This window comes from Bombina bombina, chromosome 5, assembly GCF_027579735.1.
Source record: "Bombina bombina isolate aBomBom1 chromosome 5, aBomBom1.pri, whole genome shotgun sequence".
Lineage (NCBI taxonomy): Eukaryota > Metazoa > Chordata > Amphibia > Anura > Bombinatoridae > Bombina > Bombina bombina.
The window spans coordinates 81,379,311-81,401,995 of record NC_069503.1 but is presented as its reverse complement, the minus strand read 5'-3'; the positions used below and the strand labels follow the sequence as shown (position 1 = coordinate 81,401,995).

At 43.3% G+C, this 22,685-nt stretch overlaps 1 protein-coding gene across 1 annotated transcript in view; it reads left to right on the top strand.

The window, feature by feature from the left end:
• LOC128659919 (gastrula zinc finger protein XlCGF26.1-like) overlaps positions 1-22,685 on the top strand; it is a 117,525-nt gene that overhangs the window by 63,742 nt on the left and 31,098 nt on the right. Inside the window, exon 4 of the mRNA XM_053713506.1 lies at positions 14,053-14,151. Coding sequence (XP_053569481.1) covers positions 14,053-14,151 — 99 coding nt within the window. The remainder of the gene's footprint in view (positions 1-14,052; positions 14,152-22,685) is intronic.

Below are 22,685 nucleotides of genomic sequence, written 5' to 3'. Positions count from 1 at the left end.
GGGTGTCTGATACTGGACTTTGGCCCACGATCATACTGATACTACCCAAGAAGACTGGAATGGGTTAACTACCACACACGTAGGGAAAAATTCAAATACACTATTAGTCCAGCTCTACTTAACTACTATGCCTTTATTTATTTTTAACCCCCAATACTCGTCTGGTGCTATTAGATACTGAGACTTCTAGTCTCGTATATCATGGAACTTAAAACAAACGGCATGGTAGTAATTTTTAAAAATGTCATATGTGCCCCGGATGTTTAAGGTTATGGGTTCTTTCTTACTACCCACAGCTAACTTAAGCATCATCACTGTGCTGGGGGTGATGTTCATTATTATTACCTCAGTATATTATCTAATATGGTTTGCATATTTTTGTAGTTTTGGTCAAGTTCCTGCAGCTCTCCTTATTACTATATCAACACAATTTACTATTTACATTAAAAGAACTCTAATGGTTCCATAGGCTATACTGTATAAGTACAATTAATGGTGTAACGTTGGGAGCTTTTATTGACGACAATGGTGTCAGATACCTTAGATTTTTCACTCTGTATGGAACAGTTATCTTACTTACAGCTAGTTACCCCATGCTGACTGCCTTTATTGTATAGTTTATTTAAGAGCATCAAAAGTTATCTATATTTATTTTGCACATACTTGCCTCAGAAGTTTTGAATTGGCACATGTGTAAGTCCATGTCCAGTTCTGGTATATAGGCATGGAGCAACATGTTCTACACCTTTGCCTTTACTAATTTGTCCATATTAAGCTTTAATTTGACAGACACACAGTTATGCCTTCACTCAAGTTAGTAATTCACACTTGCCACATTGGTAATACCCGGTTAAGGCTTTAATATAAACTGACATGTTTTTGCCCCGCCTTGGATATTTGAGCACTCTTTAATTTTTATACATTTGACATGTTAGGACAACCGACTTTGATAGTCTGGTAGACCTGTGCTTGTGTTGCCAGCAGCCGGGGTGACGCGAGCATGGACCTAGACGCTCTAAGTAGACTAAACCTGATGTGTCATTATTTTACAAACAAAATCCCACAGATGAGGCAGTCCTAGGTTTTTTGGGACAATAGTGTTAGGATATTACTGTAATATTTTACATATTATGTTTAAAGTTTGATATGATATTGTATGATTTAGGGCATATACCGTTTAAATTCTATAATCTACTTTCTGCGTTAAATTCCCTTACAAAATCCAAAATTGGTCACTTGAACTTGTTGAAGAAGTCAAAATGTAGCCAGCATACCACCCTGCAGCTGGATATTACTAATTCTAGAGTACACCCCCACACCGAAGTTTACTGACGTACACAAAGGAAAATATATCCTATTGCCCTATTCCCCCATATTACTACTTGTTCTAGGTACTGTATGTGCTAGGTACTGTGTGTGCTGGGTACTGTGTGTGCTGGGTGATGTTTGTGCTGGGTACTGTTTGTGCTGGGTACTGTTTGTGCTGGGTACTGTGTGTGCTGGGTACTGTATGTGCTGGGTGCTGTGTGTGCTCTGTACTGTGTGTGCTATGTACTGTTTGTGCTGAGGGGGAGAGCATCCTGCTCTCCCCCTCCTGCACTTATCAATATCTACCTCCAATCCCATCGCTCTCCTTCTCCTAATTTGAAGTCGACTGTATTCGCCTGTTCTCCCCTCTCTCCCTCAAAGTGGCAGTCATCTATTGCCCTCCTGGACCAACATCCCAATTCTTTGACAACTTCGCCACCTGGCTTCCTCACTTTCTCTCTTCAAATATACCAACCCTAATTCTTGGGGACTTCAACATTCCCAATGACAACCCATCTGCCCCCGCTGCCTCTAAACTTCTTTCACTCACATCCTCCTTCGGTCTCTCACAATCCACCCTACTCCCGACTCACTGTGATGGACACTCCATCGACCTGGTATTTTCCTACCTCTGCTCTATATCTAACACCACCTGTCACCCTTTTCCCATTTCAGACCATCACCTGGTCACCTATAATATTAATGCAAAAGCTAAACCCACTTCTCCATCCCGCCCCCGCACCTGCAGAAATACACATGCTGTGGACCCGCTCCAATTTTCAAAAATCATTCAAAATCTCCTCCCTTCCACTTCCACTTTAACCTGCCCTGATCTCGCTACAGCCCACTATAAGAAAACTCTCTCCTCTGCACTAGACACACTTGCCCCTCCCCAGCTGCGCAAAACACCACACAGTCAGTTACAGCCCTGGCATGCTCAGCAAACACGCTATTTGCAAAAATGCTCTCGTACTGATGAGCGTGTCTGGAGGAAAACTCACTCTGAACATGATTTCATACACTATAAGTTTATTCTTCGTTCATACACTTCTGCCCTTCATTTAGCCAAGCAAACCTACTTCTCTTCTCTCATATCTACTCTTTCCTCAAACCCTAAACGACTCTTTTCCACCTTTAACTCTCTCCTCTACCCACCTGCTCCACCACCCCCGTCTGTCTTTAGTGCTCAAGTCCTGGCAGACTACTTTTTAAACAAAACACGTATTATCCAAAGCAACATCCCAACACCAACCTGCAATATTCCAACAACAGGCCCAATTACTTGCTCTGCCACCCTCTCTATCTTCCATTCAGCCACTGAGAATGAAGTTTCTTCCTTACTATCTTCCTCACGCCTCACTACCTGCCCACTCGACCCTATCCCTTCCCATCTAATACCCCTGCTCTTACCCACATCTTCAACCTATCTCTCTCTACCGGCTCATTCCCATCTTCTTTCAAACACGCAAAAGTCACTCCCATACTCAAAAAACCCTCCCTTGACCCTAATTCTCCTGAAAGCTACCGCCCCATATCACTGCTTCCACTAACATCAAAACTCCTTGAAAAACTAGTTTACAATCGCCTAACCCACTTCCTGTCCGCCAACTCCTTGCTCGACCCACTGCAATCCGGATTCCGCCCAAAACACTCAACTGAGACTGCCCTTACCAAGGTTACAAACAATCTTCTCTCTGCAAAAAAATATTGGCCACTACTCTATACTCATCTTACTCGACCTCTCAGCTGCCTTCGACACAGTTGACCACCCCCTCCTCCTACAGACCCTTAGCTCTTTTGGCCTCTGTGACACTGCTCTTTCCTGGATTCACTCCTATCTTTCTCACAGGTCTTTTTCTGTGTCATTTGCCGGCGACTCCTACTCTCCTATGCCTCTGTCTGTTGGAGTACCTCAAGGATCTGTTCTGGGTCCTCTACTCTTCTCCATCTATACTTCGCTGGGTAAACTTATCAACAGTTATGGCTTCAAATATCACCTCTATGCTGATGACACCCAGATCTACCTCTCCACCCCTGCTCTCTCTCCCTCTGTTCTTTCTCATGTCAGCGACTGCTTATCTGGTATTTCTTCCTGGATGGCCTCTCACTACCTAAAGATTAACATGTCCAAGACTGAGCTCCTTCTTATCCCCCCCTCAAGCTCTATGCCGACTTCTGACTTCTCTATCCCTGTTGACGGCATCACCATTTCCCCATCGCCCCAAGTCCGCTGCCTCTGAGTCACACTTGACTCAAATCTATCCTTCGCCCCCCCATATCCAATCGCTTTCTACATCCTGCCGCAACCATCTACGCAATATTTCCAAAATTCGCCCTTTTCTGAGCGCTGACACCACAAAGCAAATAATCCACTCCCTTGTTATCTCCCGACTTGACTACTGCAATAACCTGCTCGCTGGCATTCCTCTTTCCCACCTATCCCCCCTTCAATCCATCCTAAATGCCTCTGCCAGGCTGATCCACCTTTCCCGTCGATCTGTATCTGCTGCACCTCTCTGCGAGTCCCTTCATTGGCTCCCCATTCACAGCAGAATTCAATTCAAAATTCTCACCCTTACATACAAAGCTCTCACCAACGCCACTCCCCTCTACCTATCCTCTCTAATACACAAGTATACTCCATCCCGTCCACTAAGATCCAACAATGACCTGCTCCTTGCATCCGCAACTATCACCTCCTCTCATGCTAGACTGCAGGACTTCTGTCGTGCAGCACCTACCCTCTGGAACACTCTCCCCCATGCTGTCAGGCTTTGCCCTAATCTGTCTTCCTTTAAATGTTCCCTGCAGACTTTTCTGTTCAGGGAAGCCTACCACCCAACTCAATAATAAATTAATTTCACTTACCTAAAATTTCCCTCATCTAACTCTGTATTAACATCTTTCAAAATCTTTCAGTCCTCACCTCCTGTTTCTCAACCTCCTACCCTTCTAGATTGTAAGTTCCAACGGGAATAGGGCCCTCAATCTCTCCTGTATGTGTTTGTAAATTTTGTCCTGTCTCTTACAAGTCTTGTATTGTTTTATTTAAATCAATTGTATCCATGGACAGTGCTACAGAATATGTTGGCGCTTCATAAATAAAGTATAATAATAATAAATAATAAATCCAAGCAGAGCAAGAAGCCCGCAGAGAAAGTCGGCATGAAGGAGCGGCCCCCGATCCGTCTCTGGATCGCGTAGGGGGCAGACTATCTCTGTTCGCAGAGGCTTGGTTGCGAGACGTACAGGATCCTTGGGTTCTGGAGGTTATCACCCAGGGTTACAGGATAGGGTTCAAGACTCTTTCTCCCAGGGGCAGATTCCTCCTGTCAAACCTATCCTCTCTCAGAGTAATCGTTTCAGTACCTCTAGCAGAAAGGGGTCTAGGGTACTATTCCAACGTTTTCGTGGTCCTAAAGAAGGAGGGCACGTTCTGCCCGATTCTGGACCTAAAGTACCTAAGCAAGTTTCTGTTAGTTCCAGCGTTCAAAATGGAGACGATCAGATTGATTCTGCCCCTAGTTCAAGAGGGGCAATTTATGACAACAATAGATTGAAGGATGCTTACCTTCACGTGCCAATCTACAAAGACCACTTCAGGTTCCTAAGATTCACTTTTCTGGACCAACACTTCCAGTTTGTTGCCCTACCGTTCGGTCTGGCTGCTGCCCCAAGATTCTTTTCGAAGGTTCTGGGAGCACTGCTCACTGTAGCAAGAGCCAGAGCTATTGTGGTGGCTCCTTACCTGGACGATATCCTGGTTCAGGCTCCATCCTGCAGTCTTGCGGAGGACCACTCGAGGGCTTTTCTTCTCCTTCGATCCCACGGATGGAAGATAAACGAGGGAAAGAGTTCTCTGTTTCACAGCAACTGGGTGGAGTTTCTGGGTACGATAATAGATTCCATATCTATGAAGATATTCTTGACAGATCAGAGACGTTCCAAGATTGCGCCCAGCTGTCTTATCCTTCAGACCTCCTCAAGGCCATCTGTGGCCAGGTGTATGGAGGTGATCGGGCTCATGGTTTCCAGCATAGATGTCATTCCTTTCGCCAGGTTCCATCTAAGACCTCTGCAGCTATGCATGTTGAGTCAATGGAACAGCAATCACTAAGATCTATCCCAACAGATCTCTCTGGACAATCGAGCGAGGGAATCCCTCTCTTGGTGGGTCCGTCCGGGACAGCTGTCCCGGGGGACATCCTTCTTGAGACCATCCTAGGACATTGTGACCACGGATGCAAGTCTATCAGGATAGGGAGCTGTTTGGGGTGCCAGAAAGGCTCAGGACAGGTGGACTCAAGAGGAGTCGACCCTACCGATAAATATCTTGGAACTACGAGCAATATTCCTTGCTCTGAGGGCTTGGCCTCTCTTGGGGTCGTCCCATTTCATCAGATTCCAGTCGGACAACATTACTTTGGTGGCGAACATAAACCATCAGGGGGGAACAAGAAGCTCCCTAGCTATGAGGGAGGTGTCTCGGGTTCTGGAATGGGCAGAGACCCACAACTGCTCGCTTTCAGCGATCCACATTCCAGGTGTGGACAACTGGGAAGCGGATTTCCTCAGCGGACAATCATTTCATCCGGGGGAATGGGCTCTCCATCCTGAGGTGTTTGCAGAGATCTGCAACAGATGGGGGACGCCGGAGATAGATTCCCATGGCGTCCAGACTCAACTTCAAGCAACCCTGATACGGGTCGCGGTCCAAGGATCCCCAGGCAGAGCTGATAGATGCCTTAGCGGTACCTTGGGAGTTCAACCTAATTTACATTTTTCCCCCGTTGCCACTTCTTCCATTCTGATTGCTCCCTTGTGGCCATGGAGCACGTGGTTTGCAGATCTGGTAGGAATGTCGTTGTCTCCTCCATGGAGGTTACCCTGTTGCAGAGATCTGCTGGTTCAGGGTTTAGCATGTTACAGCTCAGGATCCCCATATAGCACCATTCTCTCTTCGTCCAACCCATCCTCTGATCATTAGTAAAGGGGGCTGAGGTATGGGAGCCATGCTGTAGCATGTAGTAGTTCAGGATCCCCATATAGCACCTTACTCTCTTCTTCAAACCCTTCCTCTCATCATTACTATAGGGGACTGAGGTATGGGAGGTATGGGAGCCGTGCTGTAGCATGTAGCTCCCCATGTAGCACCTGTCTCTCTTCTTCCAACTCTTCCTCTCATCATTACTATAGGGGGCTAAGGTATAGGAGCCGTGCTGTAGCATGTAGTATCTAAGAATCCCCATATAGCACCTTTATGGGAGCAGTGCTGTAGCAGGAAGTAGCCCAGGATCCCCATATAGCACCATTCTCTCTTCTTCCAATCCTTCCTCTGATCATTACTATAGGGGGCTGAGGTATGGGAGCCATGCTGTAGAACGTAGCAGCTCAGGATCCCCCATAAAGCACCTTTCTCTCTTCTTCCAACCCTTCCTCTCATCATCACTATAGGGGGCTGAGGTATGTGAGCCATGCTTTAGCATGTTGCAGCTCAGGATCCCCATATAGCACCATTCTCTCTTATTCCAACCCTTCCTCTGATCATCACTATAGGAGGCTGAGGTATGGGAGCTGTGCTGTAGCATGTAGTAGCTCAGGATCCCCATATAGCACAGTTATCTCTTCTTCCAACCATTCCTCCCATCATCAGTATAGGGGACTGAGGTATGGGAGTCGGGCTGTAGCATGTAGTAGCTTAGGATCCCCATATAGTACTGTTATCTCTTCTTCCAACCCTTCCTCTGATCATTACTATAGGAGCCTGAGGTATGGGAGCCATGCTGTAGCATGTAGCAGCTCAGGATCCCCATATAACACAGTTCTCTCTTCTTCCAACCATTCCTCTGATCATTACTATATGAGGCTAGGGTATGGGAGCCATGCTGTAGCAAGTAGTAGCTCAGGATCCCCCATAAAGCACCTTTCTCTCTTCTTCCAACCCTTCCTCTCATCATTACTATAGGAGGCTGAGGTATGGGAGCCGTGCTGTAGCATGTAGTAGTTTAGGATCCCCATATAGTATTGTTCTCTCTTCTTCTTATCCTTAATCTCATCATTTCTATAGGAGGCTGAGGTATGGGAGCCGTGCTGTAGCATGTAGTAGTTCTGATAAATTAATAGTAATAATATAAATCGCCCTGTGATTTAAATGGACCGCCTACACCCAATTAAACAATGACCTGTCACATTGATCAAACTAAAAACATACCGCTGCACTTCATTGCATACATAGCAGTTAGACCATTATGCTAGTAATGTTGCGATGATTAACTTGATTTTTCTTATAGATATGGCTGCCAAACTCCTCCCCTTCCTCCTTTGTCCCCTTCTCTTATCATTTTCCACACTTGTGCATGTTTGAAATGGTGACGTTACTGTTTTGCATATTGTTCCGTGTGCTGACAAGCAGAAATCGGAAGTGTGGCGGTCATTTCGTATTTGGTTTCCATTGGACTACGCATGAGCGATTCGTCGTGAACTCATCTTGAAAATCCAACCAGGGAATCAATTATGATTGGAGGATTCACTATAAGAAAATTTAAAGACGTAACAGTGGGGGGAGTTTGGCGGCCTTATCTACATTATCTAAACAGATGTTCTTTTTAGGATTACTCTTGTACCGGTCGAGCTACAGGACATATGATGCGGTGCAGGTGCATCTTCTTTGGTTATTCTAAGGTATGGATTTATGTTTAATTGAGTGTAAACTGTCCCTTTAAGACAAAATGAAGGAGTTTAGCCATATGGGAAGTGTAGCCTGCAGGAGTGGGAAGCAGCCGGAAGACTTATTGGTAGTTTTTACCAACCGGAATACTGTGCAGTATTCACCAGCTTCTTCTGTTTTTAGATGGTTCTCTCATTATTTAGTGTATCACCAACATAGAATAACAGGAACTGACGAAGTTGTAGAGACTGAGGATGACTTTTAGTAATTGTTGGCCACTATGTCGTTATATTGTTTGTAAGGCAATTGGTTTATCAGTAAGAATAAATCTTGTTTAATACAACATACACAGGACATGATAAGCTGGCACCGAGATGTCTGTTAAAGGGATAGGAAAATCAAAACTACATATTCATGATTCAGACAGAACATACCATTTTCTTCTTAAATGGAAAGAGTCCACAGCTGCACTCATTACTTTTGGGAAATAAGAACCTGCCCACCAGGAGGAGACAAAGACACCCCAGCTAAAGGCTTAAATACTCCTCCCACTCCCCTCATCCCCCAGTCATTCTTTGCCTTATCTACATTATCTAAACAGATGTTCTTTTTAGGATTACTCTTGTACCGGTCGAGCTACAGGACATATGATGCGGTGCAGGTGCATCTTCTTTGGTTATTCTAAGGTATGGATTTATGTTTAATTGAGTGTAAACTGTCCCTTTAAGACAAAATGAAGGAGTTTAGCCATATGGGAAGTGTAGCCTGCAGGAGTGGGAAGCAGTCGGAAGACTTATTGGTAGTTTTTACCAACCGGAATACTGTGCAGTATTCACCAGCTTCTTCTGTTTTTAGATGGTTCTCTCATTATTTAGTGTATCACCAACATAGAATAACAGGAACTGACGAAGTTGTAGAGACTGAGGATGACTTTTAGTAATTGTTGGCCACTATGTCGTTATATTGTTTGTAAGGCAATTGGTTTATCAGTAAGAATAAATCTTGTTTAATACAACATACACAGGACATGATAAGCTGGCACCGAGATGTCTGTTAAAGGGATAGGAAAATCAAAACTACATATTCATGATTCAGACAGAACATACGATTTTCTTCTTAAATGGAAAGAGTCCACAGCTGCACTCATTACTTTTGGGAAATAAGAACCTGCCCACCAGGAGGAGACAAAGACACCCCAGCTAAAGGCTTAAATACTCCTCCCACTCCCCTCATCCCCCAGTCATTCTTTGCCTTTTCGTCCCAGGAGGTTGGCAGAGACGTGTCAGAATTTTTAAATTTTTGTTTTTTTGTCTCTTATGGAGGTTAGTACTCTTTGGCATGGGACAGTAGTCCTGTCAGTCTCTCAGTGAGGGCTTGGATGAAAGTTAGAGTCCAGAGATGCAGGGAGAGTCTTTCTGTGAAACCATCACGGCTCATATTAACAGCTCCTCAAGCAATCGGCGTTGTCGATCTTCGCTCCTCTGCCTGCTTTCTTCTCTCAATTCCATGGCGGATGCGATGCCACTATTCATCACACTTGAAAGGCCGTGTTCCTGTTCCACGGCGTAGATTCCGGTAAGATCATTTCATTTTACTTTATCGTCAATGTACTGTAATGTGAATGTTTTCCCGAGAGGTTACACACCTTTGCAGGTCTAACTATATGACATAAGGGTCTCAGTGAGTCTCTGTTAGTATCTTGGAATCGAGGGTTAATATCTCCTGGGGGGGGTTATTGAACAGGGGGGGTTATAGTCATGTTTGTCATCTGATTCAACCTGCTTATGTGTGATGTTTATGGGCTCGTGGATGGAATTTTTAGGCCTTTGGAAGTGACGCTGCCTTTTGGTTGGTCGCGCTTTTTTGGACTGTTTGGTTCACCTTGTGTTTTGGCGTGGTTCCATTCCGTTCCGCATTCCTGACCGTGTGGCGAAGGAGATATTCTAGTCCACAGAGGTCTGGTCATAAGAGGTGGTGAGTGCCCCAGCCATTGTGGGTGTCAGGTGCTGTTTTTGTTTTCATACTTTAGTCCATATTGATATTTCCTCTATCCAGTTATGGAGGATTCTGATGCTGAGACTATGCTCGCTTCAGATTCAGTTATGGAGGATTCTGATATTGAGATATTTTGATTTCAGATTCTGTGTCTGGTGACGAATTGACCTTGTTGACACATGTCAACCAGTTTTGTTCCGTATGCCATTTCAGAGCACCTGGTTCCTCTGGCTCGGGGAATCAAGGGACTGCTGAGCCATCCGCCGGGGGGTCCTTTTCTCCGGGAGGTGAGTTCCCTACCGCTCCCTACTACTACACATGCGGGTAACCCAGTTTCTGATTCCTCCATACAGGGTGGCGTGTTCCCCTTGCAGCACGTTTTCGTTTCCACATAATGTTGGAGATTGTTCGTCTGCAGAGTCCAGACGTTTCTTTGAGAATGTGATCATGCCCTATTGTCCCAGGCCTTCCACCTTGGGGAGGGCCTCTACAGTTCCCCCTGGGTGTAACTGTCCCTGAATGTTGTGTTTTCAGTTATTGAATGACCCTATCGTTACCAGATACAGGGATTTTCAGTCTGCTAATTCGAATGGTGCACCTCATTAGACATGTGGGGATGAAGTAATTTCCTGATGGTCATTTATTTGAAATCTTTCCCAGTTTTTGAAAGATAGGGCTCCGTTTGGCTGGTCCTGCGGGTAGGCATGTTTGTTTTTGGGCGTTAACCTCCGGGTTGCCTTATATTTTATATATATTCGATGGGATGTTTTTTATTTGGTTTTGTTTCCTTCGGGAACCTTCTAGGATTGATACTCTTTATTACTTCTTCGGAAGTTGTTTTGGACATGTTAGTCCTATGTTAAAAATGTCTGTTTTCTGTTTTTTCCCCTATGAGGGAGAATTTATGCAGCTTGCCGGTTAGGATCCTAGGTGCAGGCTGGTCCTGTCGGGTTTGTTCGATCTTACGGCTGTTCAGACATGTGACGCTGTTCTGCTTGGCTGGTTTGGTAGAAGCGCCGAGTGCCCAGATTATCATTGTTTTTCATGTTCAACTAAGCATTCGAGAGGACATGTGGGTCTGTGAGGCGGGAAGGATTGTTTCAGTCCTTATAGCCTTCAGTCATAGATGGCTGGGCAGGGGAGTTTTTCCGCTGCGTCACTCTATCTGACATAGTAGTGGGAACTTGGGCTATGTCCTTGGTCCATCTACCTAACCTGGTCATGGTTGGCCAGGTTTTCGGAGTATTTTTTACTCTTTGCCACAGAGTAGCCCATGTCATCTGGTGATTAGCTGTGTGGCTTGCGCCTTAAGGGTTGTTGGGTCATACCCAGCTGCTGGCGCTGGATGTCAAATTTCTGGTGCGCCTTAGGGTTGCATTCCCCTAGTCAGCTTTCCAGTTTTCCCGTGGATTCCCTGCTCTTCAGGCGAATGGGTTGGCTGTCTGCTTGGCAAACTACTTGTAGGGGGTCTTTTTCTAGGACATCTGTGTTGGGAATTTCTCTTCCCATTAGCCGGTGTTTTCAGGCCTTCAGGGCAGTTGTTGCCCTTCCGGCATCATCCCTTTCCTTTAGGGGATATTCTCCTCCCTATGGAGATAGAGTCCTTGCTAGGGCTTCTCCTGGATGGGAGGTGGAAAGCTGGGATTGGTTCCCCCTGAGGACTTGCTGGCTCCAAGTCAGACTTATTGGGCCTTTATTTTGATAGATCCTTAGGTCTATGGCCTTGTTGTCTGTTTTCAGAGTCGAGTTGTACTTGTACTCTGTGGGGATGGCTGTGCTTTCCTTACGCTTGTTCTTGTACCTGTTTCAGGATTCTTTTGTTCCCCTGTCTTGGATCCCTGAGGCTGGGTTGGTCCAGCTGGGTGTGGGTCTGCAGGTCAGGATGGCCGAGCGGTCTAAGGCGCTGCTTTCAGGTCGCAGTCTCCTCTGGATGTGTGAGCCTTGTTTAGCCCATCCTGTTAGTTCAGTCTGCTAGGGTATACATTTTCCTTTCAACTTGCTCCATTGATTTCAGAAGACGGTTTACTCTTCCTTCGGGTTCTGAGGGTATACTCCCCTTCTCGGGGGGCATAGATTGTGGTTTTGCCTGGAGCGTGCCCTCTGTCTGGCGGTTGCTTTTGCGGTCTCTTTTTTGCTTGACTGCTTCTTCCTCCTCGCAATTACCCTCTGGGTCGTCCTGTTATGGACTCAAACTTGGGGTTTTTCACCTGGGTGTATTACACACTTTTTCATGGTGAATGCTTTGATATTCTATGGTCCACACTGGGAGGACTTTGCCTCTTCAGTTGCATTCCGTGCTTGCAGGATGTTGGAGAGACGCCTTTTCTGTCTCTGTGCTCGGTCTTATCCCAGGTTTCGCTTGGTATAGGCCTGGCCTCCTTCCCCTGTTTGAGCCCCTTTGGGTCTCTGTGAGCTGGGCTCACTCTTGGAGGTGTTCTTTTTTTGTATTAGGGGACCTTTCAGTTTCCTTGGTTCTTCTTTGCCTTGTCCCCTTGTCTCCTTCATTTGTGGGGGATGAGCGGTGGGGGACCGTCTGTTGGGCGACTGTGTCTCCTGGAGGACTGTTGGCTCAGTCGAGTCCGTTTGCGGTCTCTGGTTTGGCTTCTGGACTAACTGCAAGTCAGTGTTTTTAGGGATTTTCCTCTTAAAATTTTACCAGCTACGGACGAAACAGGGTTTTTTATTGGGTAGATGTTCAGGCTTGGTGCCCTCAGTATGGGCCACCAATTGTACCCTTCCATCTTGGCATTCAGTGTCCTCTATAGCTTGGGTATTGTTTTCCCAAAAGTAATGAATGCAGCTGTGGACTCTTTCCATTTAAGATGAAAAACATAAATTATGCTTACCTGATCATTTCCTTTTCTTCTGATGGAAAGAGTCCACAACTCCCCACCCGTAATTTTCTGTGGGGCGTCCTTATATTCTTCTGGCACATTTCACCCTGACATTTCTTCTACTGTTCCTTGTTCCTCGGCAGAATGACTGGGGGATGAGGGGAGTGGGAGGAGTATTTAAGCCTTTGGCTGGGGTGTCTTTGCCTCCTCCTGGTGGCCAGGTTCTTATTTCCCAAAAGTAATGAATGTAGCTGTGAACTTGAAGCAACTTTCCAATTTACTTCTATGATCAAATTTGCTTCATTCTCTTGTGGAAAGCATACCTAGTTAAGCTCAGGAATAGCAATGCACTACTGAGGGCTCGCTGCTGATTGGTGGCTGCACATATATACCTCTTGTCATTGGCTCACCCAATGTGTTCAGCTAGCTCCCAGTAGTGCAAGCAAATCTGATAACAAAAATAAATTAGAAAGTTGTTTAAAAGTGTATGGTCTGTCTGAATCATGAGTTTTCATGCCCCTAGAAATATCAGGATCCCTCTGTTTATAATATTATACTTGTACATTATGCTCCTTCCTTATCCCAATAAAATCTGTTTAATTTAAAGCTCACTAATCCCATCAGCTGGTTGCCTAAGCTCAGTAGTTTAGCTATTTCCTGGGTACCCTGTATCACCATGTATGTTTACGTTCATCAGCCTCCTGTTCACACTTGGCACAGTTCCCTGGTACAATAGGTAGACGCGGCAAGAAGTGTAACAGTGGATGGTTGTGTATAACAGTGTGGTGACAAATCACTGTACCACATGTGAATAGAGTGACTGGAGCTGTTTGTTCATCTCAAGTGACGGTACCTTCTGGTTTAAACATCACACTGGATTTTCCCCCGTCCCTTGCATACTTTCTTGCCTGAGCACTTGGCTTGGTATTTCCAACCACACAACAATTTGACCCTCATACTATACCTGCCTTACCCCAGCAACAACTCCTCAATGATCAGGTTAGTACAAGTCAGATATGGACCAGGATGTGATCAAGCAGATGTTTGTGAAGGACAATAAGCAGCGCCTCTTCTGCCTCCCTGTATCCCGGACTAGAACCAATGAACAGAATCTGAAAGGGGAACATTTCCACTCCACCAATTTAATAATTCATCAGTGACTTTTTAGAACTTGTATTGCTTTTATCAATATTTTAAAGCCTCCCCCGCTACATATACCTAATGGTCTTTCCTATTCCTTTATTACAGGTTTTCCTGTAGTTGTACCAGAAAGTTGTGAGATGAAGACGGAGATAAAAAACAGAGACACTGAAGATCACATAGAAGATGATACATGCCCTGTGGATGGTGAGAACCTTTTTGTTTTAATATGTGGTTCTAGTGGTGCCTTGTTATTAGTGCTTTTCATCACAAGCACATTTTCTAGTTCATTAATTCTACAATGAAAAGTAATTTCTTGTTTATGTAACCTAAATACATAGCAAGTTATTTTATTACAGACTGTAGGCTCTGATATAAATACAGCTTTAGTTATGTACATGTCCAAAAAAAAATCAAAAGGCAATGCAAATAAATTTAAATATTTTATTATAGTGTCAATAAACAAATGTCAAAATTATCTGGAGTTATATAACATTGGCTCCACATGATGATATACAGAGTCAATATATATATATACTTTGTCAGTATATGGCCGGGTTATAATATAATATATTTAATAATTATCCTTTAAAATAAACACTCAATAAAATGCATAAACAAAACCATAAAATTAATAAAAATTCCTAAGTTCTTTATATTAGTTAAAATTTATAGACACATTGAAATATATTTGTAGGAAACCAGATATGAGTCAATACTATACACATTTAAACTATTATAATATGCTATGCAAAGATCATAAAAGTTGCCTTATTCACAATAGTCTCTCAAATCAGAGTTGCATTTAAAATACCACAATAAGATACCAGAATCTGAGCCACTAACATTCAAGCAGTACAATCAGCTATATAGCCACAATTTATTTTATATAATTACAATTTAAAACATCAGAAATTGTATATATTATTTGTGCCAACAACTAAACTCCTATGCCAATTTATCTAAGCTGAAATAAATTCTTAGATACTTACAATTAAGACCAGTTCTAATATATATATATATATATATATATATATATATATATATATATATATATATATATATAGTTCATGTAAAGGATAAGCACTCTTTAACCTCAGGTTGGGGTAAGCATATACCAGGGTGCATGTGTCAAATATAAACAGTCCAGAGCAAAGACAGCACTCACTGGATTTAAGTAAAAAATAACTTTTATTGAAAAAAAGTTAAAAGCATAGTCCCATGACGTTTCGGTGTCCACAGACACCTTTGTCAAATGGCATCACCCAGCTTGAGGACTGTTGTATAATCCTGACAAAGATACATTACTTAGCACTAAGGATTAGTTTTAAAATACACAGGCTATGAAATACAAGGTTAAAATACAATTTATTCCTTTAAGTCTGCTAACTACAGCAACAATGGATGTTGGACCTATATTTAGCAACCTCATATACTTTACCAAAATAACCAAATCGATATTCAGCTTTTCCACAAGTCCAATTCACCTCAGAATACAAGAGAGGTATTTTTGCAATATGGATAAGAAAGGATAGCTATTTCTTCTGTTATGTGTGATCAGTCCACGGGTCATCATTACTTCTGGGATATAACTCCTCCCCAACAGGAAATGCAAGAGGATTCACCCAGCAGAGCTGCACATAGCTCCTCCCCCCTACGTCAGTCCCAGTCATTCTCTTGCACCCAACGACTAGATAGGATGTGTGAGAGGACTATGGTGATTATACTTAGTTTTTATGACTTCAATCAAAAGTTTGTTATTTTACAATAGCACCGGAGCGTGTTATTACTTCTCTGGCAGAGTTTGAGGAAGAATCTACCAGAGTTTTTTTACTATGATTTTAACCGGAGTAGTTAAGATCATATTGCTGTTCTCGGCCATCTGAGGGAGGTAAAAGCTTCAGATCAGGGGACAGCGGGCAGATGAATCTGCATTGAGGTATGTAGCAGTTTTTATTTTCTGAATGGAATTGATGAGAAAATCCTGCCATACCGTTATAATGACATGTATGTATACACTTCAGTATTCTGGGGATGGTATTTCACCGGAACTACTCTGTTAAAAGTCACTAATCCTTTTAATAGGTATTTATCATGTTAAACGTTTTTGCTGGAATGTAGAATCGTTTACATTTCTGAGGTACTGAGTGAATAAATATTTGGGCATTATTTTCCACTTGGCAGTTGTTTGGTTTTAATTGTGACAGTTTCGTTTCTCTTCACTGCTGTGTGTGAGGGGGAGGGGCCGTTTTTGGCGCTCTTTGCTACGCATCAAAAAATTCCAGTCAGTTACTCTTATATTTCCTGCATGATCCGGTTCATCTCTGACAGATCTCAGGGGTCTTCAAACTTCTTTGGAGGGAGGTAGATTCTCTCAGCAGAGCTGTGAGAATTTTATATTGACTGTGAATAAAAAACGTTGCTCTGTAATTTTTATGTCAAATTTAATTATTGTTATTTTTCTAATGGGAACAAACCTTTGCTAAAAGTTGTGTTGTTTTAAAGTTTGATGCTATAACTGTTTTTCAGTTCATTATTTCAACTGTCATTTAATCGTTTAGTACCTCTTTGAGGCACAGTACGTTTTTGCTAAAAAAGATTATAACCAAGTTGCAAGTTTATTGCTAGTGTGTTAAACATGTCTGACTCAGAGGAAGATATCTGTGTCATTTGTTCCAATGCCAAGGTGGAGCCCAATAGAAATTTATGTACTAACTGTATTGATGCTACTTTAAATAAAAGTCAATCTGTACAATTTGAACAAATTTCACCAAACAGCGAGGGGAGAGTTATGCCGACTAACTCGCCTCACGCGGCAGTACCTGCATCTCCCGCCCGGGAGGTGCGTGATATTATGGCGCCTAGTACATCTGGGCGGCCATTACAGATAACATTACAAGATATGGCTACTGTTATGACTGAAGTTTTGTCTAAATTACCAGAACTAAGAGGCAAGCGTGATCACTCTGGGGTGAGAACAGAGTGCGCTGACAATACTAGGGCCATGTCTGATACTGCGTCACAGCTTGCAGAGCATGAGGACGGAGAGCTTCATTCTGTAGGTGACGGTTCTGATCCAAACAGATTGGATTCAGATATTTCAAATTTTAAATTTAAATTGGAGAACCTCCGTGTATTACTAGGGGAGGTCTTAGCAGCTCTCAATGATTGTAACACCGTTGCAATACCAGAGAAACTGTGTAGGTTGGATAAATACTTTGCGGTACCGGCGAGTACTGACGTTTTTCCTATACCTAAGAGACTAACTGAAATTGTTACTAAGGAGTGGGATAGACCCGGTGTGCCGTTCTCACCCCCTCCAATATTTAGAAAGATGTTTCCAATAGACACCACCACTCGGGACTTATGGCAAACGGTCCCTAAGGTGGAGGGAGCAGTTTCTACTTTAGCTAAGCGTACCACTATCCCGGTGGAGGATAGCTGTGCTTTTTCAGATCCAATGGATAAAAAATTAGAGGGTTACCTTAAGAAAATGTTTGTTCAACAAGGTTTTATATTGCAACCCCTTGCATGTATCGCGCCGATTACGGCTGCGGCAGCATTTTGGATTGAGTCTCTGGAAGAGAACCTTAGTTCATCTACGCTAGACGACATTACGGACAGGCTTAGAGTCCTTAAACTAGCTAATTCATTCATTTCGGAGGCCGTAGTACATTTAACCAAACTTACGGCTAAGAACTCAGGATTCGCCATACAGGCACGTAGGGCGCTGTGGCTAAAATCCTGGTCAGCTGATGTTACTTCTAAGTCCAAATTACTTAATATACCTTTCAAGGGGCAGTCTTTATTTGGGCCCGGTTTGAAAGAAATTATCGCTGACATTACAGGAGGTAAGGGCCACGCCCTACCTCAAGACAAAGCCAAAGCTAAGGCTAGACAGTCTAATTTTCGTCCCTTTCGGAATTTCAAAACAGGAGCAGCATCAACCTCCACTGCACCAAAACAGGAGGGAGCTGTTGCTCGTTACAGGCAAGGCTGGAAGCCTAACCAGTCCTGGAACAAGAGCAAGCAGGCCAGGAAACCTGCTGCTGCCCCAAAGACAGCATGAACCGAGAGCCCCCGATCCGGGACCGGATCTAGTGGGGGGCAGACTTTCTCTCTTCGCCCAGGCCTGGGCAAGAGATGTTCAGGATCCCTGGGCGCTAGAGATCATATCTCAGGGATACCTTCTAGACTTCAAATTATCTCCCCCAAGAGGGAGATTTCATCTGTCAAGGTTGTCAACAAACCAGATAAAGAAAGAAGCGTTTCTACGCTGTGTACAAGATCTGTTATTAATGGGAGTGATCCATCCGGTTCCGCGGTCGGAACAAGGACAAGGGTTCTACTCAAACCTGTTTGTGGTTCCCAAAAAAGAGGGAACTTTCAGGCCAATCTTAGATTTAAAGATTCTAAACAAATTCCTAAGAGTTCCATCGTTCAAAATGGAAACTATTCGGACAATCTTACCCATGATCCAAAAGGGTCAGTACATGACCACAGTGGATTTAAAAGATGCTTACCTTCACATACCGATTCACAAAGATCATCACCGGTATCTAAGGTTTGCCTTCTTAGACAGGCACTACCAGTTTGTAGCTCTTCCATTCGGATTGGCTACGGCTCCAAGAATCTTCACAAAGGTTCTGGGTGCCCTTCTGGCGGTACTAAGACCGCGAGGGATTTCGGTAGCTCCGTACCTAGACGACATTCTAATACAAGCTTCAAGCTTTCAAACTGCCAAGTCTCATACAGAGTTAGTTCTGGCATTTCTAAAGTCGCATGGATGGAAAGTGAACGAAAAGAAGAGTTCTCTTTTTCCTCTCACAAGAGTTCCATTCTTGGGGACTCTTATAGATTCTGTAGAAATGAAGATTTACCTGACAGAAGACAGGTTAACAAAGCTTCAAAATGCATGCCGTGTCCTTCATTCCATTCAACACCCGTCAGTAGCTCAATGCATGGAGGTGATCGGCTTAATGGTAGCGGCAATGGACATAGTACCTTTTGCACGCCTACACCTCAGACCGCTGCAATTGTGCATGCTAAGTCAGTGGAATGGGGATTACTCAGATTTGTCCCCTACTCTGAATCTGAATCAAGAGACCAGAAATTCTCTTCTATGGTGGCTTTATCGGCCACACCTGTCCAGGGGGATGCCATTCAGCAGGCCAGACTGGACAATTGTAACAACAGACGCCAGCCTACTAGGTTGGGGCGCTGTCTGGAATTCTCTGAAGGCTCAGGGACTATGGAATCAGGAGGAGAGTCTCCTTCCAATAAACATCCTGGAATTGAGAGCAGTTCTCAATGCCCTTCTGGCTTGGCCCCAATTAACAACTCGGGGGTTCATCAGGTTTCAGTCGGACAACATCACGACTGTAGCTTACATCAACCATCAGGGAGGGACAAGAAGCTCCCTAGCAATGATGGAAGTATCAAAGATAATTCGCTGGGCAGAGTCTCACTCTTGCCACCTGTCAGCAATCCACATCCCGGGAGTGGAAAACTGGGAGGCGGATTTCTTGAGTCGCCAGACTTTTCATCCGGGGGAGTGGGAACTTCATCCGGAGGTCTTTGCCCAAATACTTCGACGTTGGGGCAAACCAGAGATAGATCTCATGGCGTCTCGCCAGAACGCCAAACTTCCTCTCTACGGGTCCAGATCCAGGGATCCGGGAGCGGTTCTGATAGATGCTTTGACAGCACCTTGGAACTTCGGGATGGCTTATGTGTTTCCACCCTTCCCGCTGCTTCCTCGATTGATTGCCAAAATCAAACAGGAGAGAGCATCAGTGATTCTAATAGCGCCTGCATGGCCACGCAGGACTTGGTATGCAGATCTAATGGACATGTCATCCTGTCCGCCTTGGTCTCTACCTCTAAGACAGGACCTTCTGATACAGGGTCCATTCAAACATCAAAATCTAACTTCTCTGAAGCTGACTGCTTGGAAATTGAACGCTTGATTTTATCAAAACGTGGTTTTTCTGAGTCGGTTATTGATACCCTGATACAGGCTAGGAAGCCTGTTACCAGAAGGATTTACCATAAAATATGGCGTAAATACCTATACTGGTGCGAATCCAAAGGTTACTCCTGGAGTAAGGTTAGGATCGCTAGGATATTGTCCTTTCTACAAGAAGGTTTAGAAAAGGGTTTATCAGCTAGTTCATTAAAGGGACAGATTTCAGCTCTGTCCATCTTGTTACACAGGCGTCTGTCAGAAAATCCAGACGTCCAGGCCTTTTGTCAGGCTTTAGCTAGGATCAAGCCTGTGTTTAAAGCTGTTGCTCCGCCATGGAGTTTAAACTTAGTTCTTAACGTTTTACAGGGTGTTCCGTTTGAACCCCTTCATTCCATTGATATAAAATTGTTATCTTGGAAAGTTCTGTTTTTAATGGCTATTTCCTCGGCTCGAAGAGTCTCTGAGTTATCAGCCTTACATTGTGATTCTCCTTATCTGATTTTTCACTCAGACAAGGTAGTTCTGCGTACTAAACCTGGGTTCTTACCTAAGGTAGTCACTAACAGGAATATCAATCAAGAGATTGTTGTTCCATCCTTGTGTCCAAATCCTTCTTCAAAGAAGGAACGTCTTCTACACAAGCTGGATGTAGTTCGTGCCCTCAAGTTCTACTTGCAGGCAACTAAAGATTTTCGCCAAACTTCTTCCCTGTTTGTCGTTTATTCTGGACAGAGGAGAGGTCAAAAAGCTTCTGCTACCTCTCTCTCTTTTTGGCTTCGTAGCATAATACGTTTAGCCTATGAGACTGCTGGACAGCAGCCTCCTGAAAGAATTACAGCTCACTCCACTAGAGCTGTGGCTTCCACTTGGGCCTTTAAGAATGAGGCCTCGGTTGAACAGATTTGCAAGGCTGCAACTTGGTCTTCGCTTCATACTTTTTCCAAATTTTACAAATTTGACACTTTTGCTTCTTCGGAGGCTATTTTTGGGAGAAAGGTTCTTCAGGCAGTGGTTCCTTCTGTATAATGAGCCTGCCTATCCCTCCCGTCATCCGTGTACTTTTGCTTTGGTATTGGTATCCCAGAAGTAATGATGACCCGTGGACTGATCACACATAACAGAAGAAAACATAATTTATGCTTACCTGATAAATTCCTTTCTTCTGTTGTGTGATCAGTCCACGGCCCGCCCTGTTTTAAGGCAGGTAAATATCTTTTAAATTATACTCCAGTCACCACTTCACCCTTGGTTACTCCTTTCTCGTTGACTCTTGGTCGAATGACTGGGACTGACGTAGGGGGGAGGAGCTATGTGCAGCTCTGCTGGGTGAATCCTCTTGCATTTCCTGTTGGGGAGGAGTTATATCCCAGAAGTAATGATGACCCGTGGACTGATCACACAACAGAAGAAAGGAATTTATCAGGTAAGCATAAATTATGTTTTTGCTTATAGTGACCACGTCCCAGGCAGCAATTTCAGTCACAAGTTAGCAAGACAAGACCAACCAGCATCAGCCAAAGTTTTGCAGCAAACGTTACCAGCAAAATTTAGCACCCTTTCCTCTTTCTATGCTTGGGGTTAAATCATGTGATATAACCCCACCCCTTTTTGTTATGTACCATCATTGGTGAATTGGTTTGGGAGGCCCTTCGAAGCTGAACATCTCATTGGACCCCTGGAAATGCATGGTTGCTAGGGAAATGCATCTTTGTTAACAACCAAATGCCTTTTGGCTGTAATACTGGATTTAGGCCATCGGGGGCAGCAGACAAAGACAAACAGTTAATTCTCAATACTTTGTATAAAGTAAAAGCATTTCTTTAAAATGTTTATTTAAAAATACTATAATTTATTTATATTACAAGTAACATGTTCCAAGTGCATTGGACTATGTCACATTATTCATCCTGACTATTTTAATATGAGACATCAGTATTATTTCTAACATCATATTATTATTATCTTAAAATTTATTTAAAAATAGTATTTAGTTATTTCTTCCTTATATTCATATAAAGACACAGCATATTTTGCATTCAATGCACTTCTTTCTGAATGTATAGATTGATGTCCATGACCAATTTTTTTGTATGCAACACAAAGAAATAATTGTTAGAAATGTTAAACATTCATATATCTATTTGCAATATTTAGCAATCTCAGCAAATATTTATCTAATATGAATGTTATTTGTCTCTGCTTATTAGATCCACAATCTCCCATATTCATATGTTCATAATTAATATCACATAAATAGACAGTTTCACATCCATTAAAATATATATTTTCCTACAATACTGAGGTATATTTTACTTGAAATCTAAATACAGTTGTATTTTAAACAGTGAATTTTGAAAGTCACAAAGTAGACAGGATTCAACACACAGCAGGGAGACAATTTAGCACCTACGTGCATAAGACTATTTCCTTTGAAAATGTTTGTTCATTCAATTATCCTTCCAGACGGACCGTCCACTCCTCTAGATAGGGGAACTCTTTATCCAGGCCTCCTTTGTAAGAAGCAGTAAATTTGATTACACATCTGAAGGTTCAAAAATGCTAATATTTACCTTGAAATGGTTCACTGGTCTTATCTTATATAAAGCTTTAAACCTTTTTGTTCTTCCTTAAGGTAACTTTGAAAACGTTTCTTTTGATGAATGAGAGGGGGGGGGTTGGTTTATACAGCCAGACATCATTTTGGAATAGATGACTGCAATCTACAGTAAATAAACTGATGCAAATAGTTTCATATGTAATTAATCCTGTGCTC